This window comes from Sciurus carolinensis, chromosome 8, assembly GCF_902686445.1.
Source record: "Sciurus carolinensis chromosome 8, mSciCar1.2, whole genome shotgun sequence".
Lineage (NCBI taxonomy): Eukaryota > Metazoa > Chordata > Mammalia > Rodentia > Sciuridae > Sciurus > Sciurus carolinensis.
The window spans coordinates 91,777,380-91,790,289 of NC_062220.1; the positions used below are offsets into that span (position 1 = coordinate 91,777,380).

Below are 12,910 nucleotides of genomic sequence, written 5' to 3' on the forward strand. Positions count from 1 at the left end.
GAGAATCCATTCCAGCTGCCTTTCTAAGGATTGTGATGTGCCTGCAGGTGCCACAAAAGCCCTTAAAGATCTCAGGATTTCACACACCTGCACTTTTCCAATCGTGAGGCAACTATATTGCTTCGGCTGACCCACCGACTCCTGGGCTCAGGCAATGGTCATGCCTCAGGCTAATGAAGATGGGATTACAGGCATATAAAAACCTTGCCCAGCTTCACTCCTGCCTTTGCTTACAACTTCTTACACACTGCTTCCCAAGGTGATTCTTTGTACCTTTATTTAAAAAGGTCTCCAAACTGGACGCAGTCACACCATCCAGATCAAAATGTATGTCCAGTAATAGAAAAATAAAGCTGGCCCAAACAAATCAGACTCCACCATTTCTACTTCTGTTCTATCTAGTACCTCTGTACTCATTCCTTTGGCATATAACTGTCCACAAGATGCCATGTGGAGCCATACTGCTGCTACTCCGGGAAGCTGAAACATTTCAGAGGACACCCTCCTACCCAGCAGACTCGCAGCCCCAAAAGACCTATTGTTTTCTTTATATGTACTATACAGTGTTAGGGACACTAACATTTTATCTCTTTGATACCTTTTTTTTTTTTTAGCTTTATTGAGGTATTTTCAACAAATAAAAATTATATATCAAGGTGCACAATGTGAGGTTTTGATATATGTATATATTGTGAAGTAATTATCAAATTAAGCTAATTAACATATGTATCACCATGAACAAGAGTTTTTGTTTTATTTCTGGATTTGGAAAAAATGAATCTTAGAGTCACAATTATTCTTAGGGATTATTTCAAGGTAGGAGATTTTAGCATGTAGTGAATTAGAATAAATGTACTTAAAATTATAGACATCTTCTAAATAATGTAAAAATTGGGAAATGTACGTATATTAATATCAGTAACCTGATAACTTCATTTGTTTGTGATTTAAAATTTAAGGTACCATGCAGTTGCCCCTTGGTAAAAAATTAGCACATATATATATATATATTTTTTTTTTGTGGCAGATACTGATAAAGTAAACAGTATACTTACAAAAATAGTAGGTTATCTAATTTCTTCTAATTCTTCTTTAGGTCGAGATTTAATTTGTATCCAGTCTGTGGATGGGATGCTGATGGTGTTTGAGCAGGAGAGCTATGCTTTTGGGAGATTTCTGCCTGGTTCTCTTCTGCCTGGCCCTCTTGCTTATAGTTCCCGTACAGATTCCTTCATTACTGTCTCTTCCTGCAGACAAGTGGAAAGTTACAAGTATGTTTGTATATTAAATATTTGAAATATTTATGTATGTATGTTTGTGGTGCTGCTGAGGATTGAACCCAAGTGCTCTATCACTGGGCCATGATCCCAGCCCCTGAAATCATAATTTTATTGGTGTGTTTGTTGCTGATTAATTCTTTTCCACAAAGAGCCTGAAGATTACAAATGAAAAACAGACTAGTTTCTTGATAAAATGTAGTCGTGCTGACTTAGAGCATATCACTATTATAAAATATTTGAAAGGCAGTGTAGTGCAGTGATTTGTGGTATTAAGTCTCACTTTTTTTAAAAAAAATATTTTTTTAGTTGTTACTTATTTATATGTTGTGCTGAGAATCGAACCCAGTGCCTCATGTGTGCTAGTCAAGCACTCTACCACTGAGCCACAACCCTAGTCCTGAAGTCTCAATTATTCTGCTCATAGCTGTTGGTGATCAGCGTCCTTATCCAGCCTGTAAAGGAGGTAATAATGCTCATTTTGACAAGGTTGTTAAAAGGATTAAATGGATGTCAGGTTGCCACCCTGTAGAAAATGCTCAAAAGTTACTGTGACTATTCCCTGAATCAGATAATAAAACAATGTTGAATGAAAAACACCAGACATGAAGATGCATGCATGAAATTATTTTATAACAAAAAAAGAATGTAAATGACATTGGAAAAATACTGGCAAGATATTTAAGTATTGTTATGACTGTTAATAATTAAAAAAACTATTGCGAATAAAGGTGAACTATGAAAATGATCAGCTTACATCTGGGCATGGTGGTATATGCCTGTAATCTCAGTGACTCAGGAGTCTAAGTTACAAAGATTGTAAGTCTGAGGCCAGCCTCAGCAACTTAGCAAGATTCTGTCTCAAGTAAAAAATAAAAAGTACTGAAGATGTAACTCAGTGGTAAAGTGCTTCTGGGTTCAATCTCTAGTATTAAAAAAAAAAAAAAGAAAAAAAAGAAAGAAAGAAAAGGAAAAGAAAAGAAAAGAAATTAGTTTATACTTTTTGCTAGAAATTCTTATTGATCTCGGTAAATTGTATTTGAGAGAGAACGTTTTCTTCTCCACCAGCTACATTTCAATAAAAGTTAAGACTTTTTGTTGGTAGAAAGATTGGGGAAAAGAAGGTAGAAATTTAGGATGGGAAAAGAAATAACCTGATGGATTTTAAAACTTCAGTTATTATATTGTTATCTTTGTGATGGCAACATTTAGAAATTTAAATATCTAAATAGCACATTGTTATAGGACCTGATTTTTCCCAAGGTAAGGAAATATAAATTCATTAGCAGATAACTGTAAAATTTTTGTCTTCAAGTGTTGATATTGCATTTATTGTGAGTTAATGCAGTTTCCCTTTCATAAATGGCAGTTTACCCTCTGTGAATAATTGTCAGGGCACCTTGGGTTTAAAACCCTGAAAATAAGCAAATGTTTGTGACTACGCACAAGTTGATGCAGGTAGTGTATCATCAGGTCATATTTTTTCCTTCTGTAACTACCATATCTCTTTTTTTTTGTATTTTTTTTATTGTAAACAAATGGGATACATGTTGTTTCTCTGTACATGGAGTAAAGGCATACCATTTGTGTAATCATAATTTTACATAGGATAATGTTGTTTGATTTATTCTGTTATTTTTTTACTTCCCTCCCCACCCCACTACCATATCTCTTATCTAAAAGAAAGGAGTGAATTGTGGCTACAGATAATAAATAAAATATTATTATATCTTGAGAGGTTGAGAGAAATATCTATGTCATTTACTCAGGCCTACCAAAATTTAAGCAAGATTGAGGAGATCTGCTTTTCAGCTTTCCACTTAGTTTCTGCTCCTCACCTACTGCCAAGTAGTGCTATGCCAGGGTCACAATGCAAAGATTTGAATGCTTCATTACTTATTCTTTGAAATATGTACATAGGAATTTGGTAATAACTCCAGGAGTGACTGGATGAGGAAATGGTATATAGATTTGTTTACTGTTAATGTGTGTGCTTAATCTCACAGAAGCCTACATTGTTTTACCTGTGGAAATTCTCCAACATACCAATTTATTATTTTCATCTCCATCTAGTACTAAAAATGCACACTTTATCCATTATGAGACTTTTTATAGTGGTAAAAATGAATGAGATGTGATTATCATTAAATGACAATTGAGAGGTTTTAGAACATTAAGTCCTTCCTTGTACTTATATGCTCAAGTTTAATAGGTTAAATTCAATAATAATCACTGGTGTAATTTAGGATGGGAGAAATCATGAAAACTATAGGTTTGTTCTTTTGAGGCTTCACTTTATCTATTATCTGTTAATAGAATATAATCAGCTAATAGAATTGGCTTTTAAGATATAATTCATTTTCATTTTTCATATTGATGTTTAATTACTTTAAACTCTGCTCAGTCATGTTCAAACAGGAACTGATATGAGCTTTGGGTCTCAAACTTTAGTGTGCATAAGAATCTCTGGGGCAGTCTGTTTCAGAATGTATAATGAGCATTTATAGATCCATCTTCCCCAGTACCTTAGATTTTGTTTTGGGGATAAGCTCCAGAAATCATCATTATAAATACATATTTGCAGTGATTCTAGTTCAGGACACACTTTGATTGTGATTTTTCTTTTGAAGTGAGAGAATTATTTGTTTATTATTTATGGACTAGGGGAAAGGGCTTTGGTATTGTTCCCTTGTCCTGTGTGTTCAAACTTTGAATCCTCTTTTATTCTCTTTTCCCTTCCTTTGCCTGTCAGAATTATTTAGTCAGTGAACACTGCCCATTCTACCTTTAATTCTCTTATTCCCATTCTCATTGGTTCAAGACTTTATAATTTCACTTGGATTTCTGTTTTTCCCTCCTTCTTCTAGTCTCTGAATGGTCTTTCTTATATCTGTGCTTTTAAATTACTTGAGTCTACAGTAAGCTTCATTTCTATTAAAAAATATAATTTTTTTTGGATAGCTGGTCCTATGTAATCCATGGGTTCTACAACCATGGATTCGACCAATCTTGGATTGAAAGTATTTGAAAAAAATTGTTTATTCTGAACAAATATGGACTTTTTGGGGCCATGATTCCCTAAACAATACAGCATAACAACTATTTACATAGAATTTTACATGGCATTAGGTATTATAAGCAGTCAGCATATGATTTAAAGTACATGGGGATGTAGCTCAGTGGTAGAGTGCTTGTCTGGCATGCATAAGGCCCTGGGTTTGATCCCCAGCACCACAAAGAAAAACAAAAGTATACAGGAGGATGTGTGTAGGTTATAGGCAAATACTGTGCCACTTTATGTAAGAACTTTGAGTATTTGCAGATTTGGGAATCCACAGAGGTGAGGAGTGGGGGGGGGGAGCTCCTGGAAATAGTTCCTCATGAATACCAAAGGACAATTGTATTGACATTCAATGCTTTTTATAATCCAGCCTATTTTACCTCTGTGATGTAGACTTTCAGATTTGGAAGGGGCTTTTTAAAGTTAACTGGTTCAACTACTCTTTTTTTCATCTCCTAGGTATAAAATTGCCTAAAAATATTGATTTTTTTTTTTGCCCAATATCATATATTGCTGTCTGTATCATACAGACATATTCCAGAGTAAGTCTTATATTGTCAGATCCTTGAGAGCAGAAATGTCTTAAACATCTGTTCTGTGACTGAATAATTTAGTTCATTTATTTAGTTGTTCAGTCATCCAATATTTTTCAAGAACCTTCTCTGTGCCACACACTGTGCAAGGTACTAGAAATGAAAAGTTAAATAAGACCTTTCTCTTGTCTTCAAGCAGTATTCAAACCAGTGTTGGAGGCAGCAAGTCCATCAGCTATTTCAGTGCATTGTGATACCGGCTATAGCAGAGCTTTGCTGAGGAGGCCTGTACCACAGTGCTTTGAAATAGCTGGATTTGGAAGGGACTTTTAAAGTTGACTGGTTCAACTAAACTTTTTTTTCATCTCCTAGATACAAAATTGCCTAAAATCATCAATTTTGTGCCCAGTGCAATATATTGCCTTCTGTACCATACTGACATGTCCCAGCTTTGACGTGCTGCATGCTTTCACTGATACTAAATATTTGCCCCTTTGTTTTTCTCCTTGATTGGGCTCAGTGTTTCTGTATGGCAAGGAATTTTGCATCCCCTGAAGTGCATCATACGTTGCTGAGGGGTAGGTGTTTAACAACAATTCCATGAAGGAGTGAAGTGTGTAACGAAAGCTTCTGTTTTGTTACTGGCATCTTTCAATGAAAATGGTTCTCCCTGGCATAATCAAGAATGTTTTATTGAAATGAACATAATAATGCTTTGTATGCAGAGTTTCCATTTCTAATAAAGTTCTCCAGGTTAAATATTGAGGTTCTAAAATCACCTGGTACTCTTTGAGGTGACAACTATGTTTCATTTGAAAATAAATGATTTCAGAGGGTTTACTTTGGTGCTCTGTGACACGTCAATCCATATTTTAGTTACTTGCTGCTGTTTTTATGATGTGATATGGAAGAGCACTAAATTATATGGTTGCATTTGTCATTGGTGCTCCATAGGACTGGTTAAGCATTAGGTCAGAAAGTACTGCCATTCACCTGGAGTTGCTGTATTTGTGATTAGCACCTTTCTGTTCTGAGAAACCTGTCTGACACTCTTTCATAAAATCTTATTGCATGGGGCCTGATTATCCTTTCAGCAGTCTCAACAAGAGAATTTCATTCTTTAGCTTATATCACTGAACACTTGAGTGGTAAGAAAAAAACGAATCAGGTATTTTCTTTATTTCAGACTTTCCAAGTCTGCTTGGATTTGTTTGGTTTTGAAAATAGATTTTCATGTACATTATTGGTCACAGTTAAGAGGAGTTAAGGAAGAACCATAAAACAGATGCTATTATAAGTTTGTCATCATCTAAACTTATTGTCAGTTATGTTTAAGTAATAAAATACTCTTTTGAGTTGTCTTCCAGGAAGTGAAATAGTCTGGATTTGGAAATCAGGAGTCAATTTCGGCTATGTCTCTGCCTGCTGTTTTGATGTTAATGAGGCCACTTTAGGGGTTCACTTATTCCTCAGATGAAATAATCACCCTTTGTAGTTATGTAAGAAGCTTCAAACAGCTCAAGGAGCTTTGGATTTTAGCAACAATCTCATTAATAACCATATCATCCTCAGGTAGGCTGGTGTCTGCAGGAAATAAACGGCCTTTGTAATTAATTGCCTGGCGTTAGATCTATAGCGGGAACAGTTCTGGGGTAATGTTCTAGTCACCAGAGCCTACTGTTTCTGTTATTATGAACTAGAAATAGAAAAAACATTTCTGTTTGGAGACTTGGAATGTGAGGTCTAATTATTTGGTACTTTTGGAGTCTTTGGGATTTTGATGGTCAGTCTGAGATGGTACAGAAACATTTGCTGCAGCTGCCTGTGAAATTTTTTAGCATGGTTTTACAAGGATCTTTCCCCTCCTACCTTTTTTGTCTCATTTCCCATGACTCATTTCTCCCTGCTATGCACCTCTTAAACTTCTGCCATGGCCTTTCATGTTTCTTTCTCTGCTGCATGCTTTTACATGTGCTGTTTGCTTCATCATAATGCTTTTTTCTCTTTGCCAGCGTGATAAATTTTTACTTGTTCTTTAAAACCTATACTGCGAGCATATCTCCTAAACCCCAATCCGTGTTTCTGCTACCCTACTCCATTGATACTGTGTGCACACCTATTAGCTCAGGGAACTCTTGAGTTATACTTAGTTGACTATGAATTCCCACAACTAGTTTGGGAGCCCCTACTGAGTATAGATCAGGTAGTAGTATTTTCCATTGTTAATACCTGTATTAGTTTTCTTCTGTATGTTTATGGAATGAATGAAATTCATTAACACTGAGCTTTCATAATAACTATAAACTTGTTTTTAAAATAGGCTATTGTAAGTTTCTCATCAGTTTCTATGATTTGCAAAGTCTACCTTATAGTTATTTTACCTTCTACTGAAATCTGATTTTTAGAAATGAATTATTTCTGATTAAGATAGAATGGTTGAATCAATCTATAGATGTCTGGTTTTTTTTGTGCCACAATAACAGAATATCCAGATTGGATGATTTATAAAGAACAGGATTAATTTCTTATAATTCTGGAGGCAGGGAAGTCCAAGGTCAAGAAGGTGCTCTTGCTGCATCACCTCTTGGTGGGAGGGCAAAACAGCAAGCAAAAGAGGGAGCTAGAGATAGATCTTATAGCCTCAAGTCCTTTAATGACGAACTTTACTCGCTTTATGAGAGTGGAACCCTCATAACCTAAACATCTTCCACTTGGCTCCCCCTCCCATCACTGTTGCTTGGGGGTTAAGCTTTTAACACATGCTTTTGGGGGTTACATATCCAAACTATTGCAGTAGGTGACCCTGGTATAACACTGTATATTTCAGTGCTTATTTAGATATTCCACATTGTATTCATTCAAGTCCCTGGGTTTTATTCTCAGACATCTAAAGCTCTTAGAAAATATGAGGTTTCTGAATATATTTATTCTCAGTTTTCCTCTTAGCTATGGAGGGACGACAAAGGAGCTTTGAATCAATAGAAAGGAAAGGAGTGTTAGCTTGAAGTTTCTTCTTTCAGAGTAGGATTACTATTCTACCATTAATTAATGGGAATTAAAGGAATCTAAATTTGATTGACTAAATTATTTCTAAATTGAATGCTATTTATAAGTTGTTTTTAAGAATGGTATAGGCTAGTAGTAACTATTGAGATAGAAGCTATAAAATACTTTTAGGAGGTCATAATATTCATAATGACCATCACTGGGAACCTATTTCATACCAAATGAGTGGTATGTAATACAGATCTCTATATGTAGATCTGTATCTGTCTGTCTGTCAATTCATAATCAATAACTGGACATCTAATACAGGTTGAGCATCCTTAATCTGAAAATTTAAAATCTGAAATGCTTTAATACCTGAAACTTTTTGAGTGCTGACTTATTACTCAAAAAGGTTTGGATTTTGAAGCATTTTGAAATTTGGATTTTTGGAGTAGGGATGCTCAGTTGGTAAAGTCTGTGCAGATATTCCAAAATCCAAAAATCTCCAAAAGCTGAAATACATCTGGTTCTAAACATTTTGGGTAAGGACTACTCAGTGTGTTTAGACCAGATACTGTACTGGATACTTTTTAATAACTTATTTTTAGTTCTTTTTACTATCGTTTAAGTTAGAGATTATTAATTTCATTAAGCAAAGGCACAAAGTGATTAATTTGCCAAAATTCACTCACAGTGAGTAAGCAGATTACCTGGGGAGTAAATTTAGTTCCTCTTGGTTCCATAGATTATGTATTAATAATTTCTAGTACATCTAACTCCTTTGCATTATTTATAGTAACTTCTGTCTGGTGGGTTGGTGCTAGGTCTTTCTTGCATGTTGTTTGTCACACAGAGGTCTAATGAAAGTGCTTTGATAGTTGACAGAGTGGTTTTCCCAATGTTGAATAATTGGAATATTGGTTATAATTTCTTTATTGTGACAGTTTTGCATAACTTCATTTTATGACATAATTCAATAAAAATTCAATTGCAAATTTTTTAGTTTTTAAAACTTAAGAAAGAGTCGTTTGTAATGTTTATGGATTATTGCCCTTCAGGTTTAAAATAATTTGTGCTTTTTAAATTTTAAATTCACTAATAATTTTTCCATCTCTTTCACACAGGTACCAAGTACTTGCTTTCGCAACAGATGCAGATAAAAGGCAGGAGACTGAACAGCAAAAACTTGGTTCTGGAAAAAGACTAGTTGTAAGGCCTTTTAAAAAAATATATATAAAAAATTATAGAAATGCCATATCTAATCACAGATGTTTGTTAAGAGCAAGAATTCCTGGGAAGAAAACTTAAAAAAAAAAAAAAACTTTAACCATTTCTCTTTTCTGTGTACAGTTACATTAATGACCTAAGAATTTAGTTGGCTACTTTTGAATAATGGAGGCATATGCCTAGTCATAGCTATAATAAATCAGATTATGGAGCTGTATCACTAGAAATATAGATGTCTAAATGGGGACACATTTAACTGAAGTGATTATGAACTAGTAAAATAAAAAATAAGAAAACTTCTTTAATGAGCACATTTATGTACATTATATTCCTCTGTTTATAATGCCTTTTTTCTTGGGTGTAATTTTCATATTATCACGTATTTTAAGCCCTTAGATTATAATGGCTGCCTGCATGTCTTCCCTCTTTCCTTTCTCCCTTCCTCTCTTCCTAACTTAGGAGTTGTTGGGCTTCTTCCATCTGTGAATTCTTTGTTTTTTTGGCCATTAATTCTTCAAATATTTGTTTCTGTGTTATCTCTCTCTTCTTTCCATTGGGAACTCCAATTACACATATAGGTAGGTACTTGTAGTTGTTCTACAGCTGCAGATTTTCATTTTATTTATTTATTTGTTTAGCAATGCTAGAGGTTAAACCCAGGGTCTCACTCTACAACTGAACTATATCCCATTAAGAACAAAATTCTTGGGCTGGGGTTGTGGCTCAGTGGTAGAGTACTTGCCTAGCATGTATGAGACACTGGGTTTGATTCTTAGCACCACATATAAATAAATAAAATGAAGGTCTATCAAGAACTAAAATTTTTTTAAAAAATTTTTCTTTATTCTTGCTATTTAATTTGGGAAAATTTCTTTTTCTTTTTAAATGTCAGCCTCGCGCCCCCCCCCCCCCCAAGTGATAGGGATCTAACCTAGGGCCTTATGCATGTCAGACAAACGCTCTAGTGGTAAGCCACATCCCTAGCCCCTGGGAGAATTTCTGTTGCTATTTCCAGGAACAGTAATCATTTTTCCTACAATGTCTAATGTGGTATTAATTCTCATTTGTTATAGTTTTCATCTTTACTGTATGTTTGTATATCTTCTATGCCTCTACATAACTTTGGAGATATAGAATACAGTTATAATACTTGTTTTAATGTCTTTTTTTAAATTATAATACCTGTATCAGGTTTGGATCAGTTTCAGTTGATTTATTTATCTCTTCTGTGTAGAACACATTTTTATGTTTTCTTTTTTTCATGGTTGGTAACTAAAGAAATTTTTTTTATAAAATGCCAGATATAGTAGATTTTACCTTGGTGGGTACTAAATATTTTTGTATTATTAAAACTGTTCTTGAGCTTAGCCCTGGGGTACAGTTAAGTTACTTGAAAACAGTTTGATCTTTTGGAGTGTTGTTTTTAAGACTTATTAGGTGTGACCAGAGCAGTGTTTATTCTAGGGCTACTTATTTCCCCTTCCTTAGGCAAGATCCTTCTGAGCACTCTACTGAATTTCCTCAGAATTATAAGGTTTCCAGCCTGGCTGGAAGGCATAGGCAGTGTTTAATTCTCTGTGTGAATGCTGCTTACTGTTACATCTAGTCCTTTCAGGTGGCTTTTTCCTTGACCTTGGGTAGTTTCCTTGCATGAATGTACTGATAAGTACTCAGTTGAATATTTGAGGGGGACTCTACCACTCTTCAGAATTCTGTCTCTACATGATTTTCTTTTCTTTGGTATGCTGTCTTGTGAACTCCTAACTGTCTTGGGTTTTCTGGACTGAGTGTCCATATCCAAAATTCAGGGAGTCCGAAAGTCTCTTCCTGGGTTTCCTTTCCTCGTGCACTAGCCTGAAAACTCCTTCAAAGCTGGAGCTATTGTACTACTTACTGCATATATTTTCTCTTTAAGGGATCACTGTCTTTTCCTGTCTGATGCTTCGCAGACAGTTGTTTCACATATTTTCTCTTTTGTGGTTGTTTCAGGTGGGATGGTAAATTCTTCCATGTTGGTTGGAAGTGGAAGAACACTTTTATTACCATCCTTAGTAAATTTCTATATTTTAAGAGACTCATTCATTTAGAATATGATGAATTTCCCTAAAGGGAAGTTAGAGAGAGTGACAGTACCTGGTAAATTTAAAGTATTTAGTGGGCTATATCTCAAACTATGGCCTTAGGAACTTGATTTGCCTGTTCATTCTAAATGAATCATATCTCAGAGTCAGGCACATATTTGCCCGAGTTATAACCATTGACAAAAAATGCTAGAATGCTAGCCTATTAAAATGTATTGAGAAATTTAACAGCCGTGGGACTGCCTCATGTTCAGTGGAATTTACATAAAGGTAAGCTATACTTGAACCAAATAGTAATGATATCTTTGTGTTCAATTTTTTTTTTTTTTTTTTTTTTTTGGGTGCTGGGGATCGAACCCAGGACTTTGTGCTTACAAGGCAAGCACTCTACCGACTGAGCTATCTCCCCAGCCCCTGTGTTCAATTTTAATTTACCTTAAGATAGCCTGATTCATCTACCTATGTTCACTTTGCCATCTCCGTTCTATTGATTGTTCTTATGTACACGCTGGCAGTATTTGTCCTTCTGACAAGCCCCATTTGGATTTCATATTTGCTTCGTATATTTTAATGCCTAATGTAGGTAGATTAATACCTGGTCATGTCTTGATAGCCAGAAATCCATCTGCATCTTTAATGTGACTTTTCATCTCTTTTTTTTTTTTTTGATTCTTTGTCAATTGATTATATCCTAACTTAGAGGGCAGATTTAGTTCCTCTGTTCAGATTGTTTTTTGTGTGTGTAAGCCATCTCACTGTCCTTCCCATAGGTGATATATGCCAGCCAATGTTTTTCAAAATGGGATGTCATTGCTCTTTTGCATCTTCTTGATTTAGAGATATTAATTACTTGGAAGATGAATTCTAAAAATCTTTTATATGTTCATTGTACATTCATTCCTTCATTATTTTAGGAAGCATTTATTGAACATTGACATGTTGCTGAAACACTCTAGAATAGTTCCTGTGTGCAGAGGATCCTATCTACACTACTGTAATATCTTGGTGACTGCTCTTTATATATCTGCATACTATTAAATTTTGAAGTTATATTTATAGCAAAGTACTAAATTTAAAACAATAATAATAACAATTGTATGTTTTATGGATCATTCTTGATTTGCAAAGTAAACACCATGGTTTTTTAAAAAAATTAAATTGATTTAAACTGATACATAAAAACAAAAATTATGCATATTTTTGGGATACTACATGATGTTCAATGCAGGTATACACCGAGTAATGTTTAAATAAGGTTAAAACATACATATCCTCAAACATTTATCATTTGTATGTGATGATAACTTTTAAAATCCTTTTTTTCTAGCCTTTTGAAATATACAGTGCATTATGGAAATCTCTATCACCCTACTGTGTACTAGTACAGCAGAACTTCTTATTCCTATCAAACTGTAACTTAATACCCACTTATTAACCTTTTATTTACCTTTTCTCATCCCTTCCTCCTCCAGTGATAGCACAATAGCTAGCGTTCTTTCTTTTTTGAGTAATAAAGAATAATTTATTCTACTGTATCAGAATTAAAACAATAAAGTACAAAAATATTTATTAAAACAACATGGACATTGGATCCAATAGATTTAGGTTTTGAATTCCAGGTTCTGACATCTTGGACAATTAATATCTTTAAGTGAAATATGTGTTTTAGACCCTAACTGTCCTATTCCCCTTTTCCTGCTCCTAAATTCACATCCTGGCCATGGTCTGATCATGAACAGAGTA

General features: G+C 34.6%; 1 protein-coding gene across 1 annotated transcript in view; it reads left to right on the top strand.

Annotated features, from left to right (window-relative positions):
• The window catches only part of Bbs9 (Bardet-Biedl syndrome 9), a 441,935-nt gene that overhangs the window by 125,031 nt on the left and 303,994 nt on the right, over positions 1-12,910 (top strand). The window contains 2 exon segments of the mRNA XM_047562524.1: positions 1,097-1,271; positions 8,984-9,068. Coding sequence (XP_047418480.1) covers positions 1,097-1,271; positions 8,984-9,068 — 260 coding nt within the window.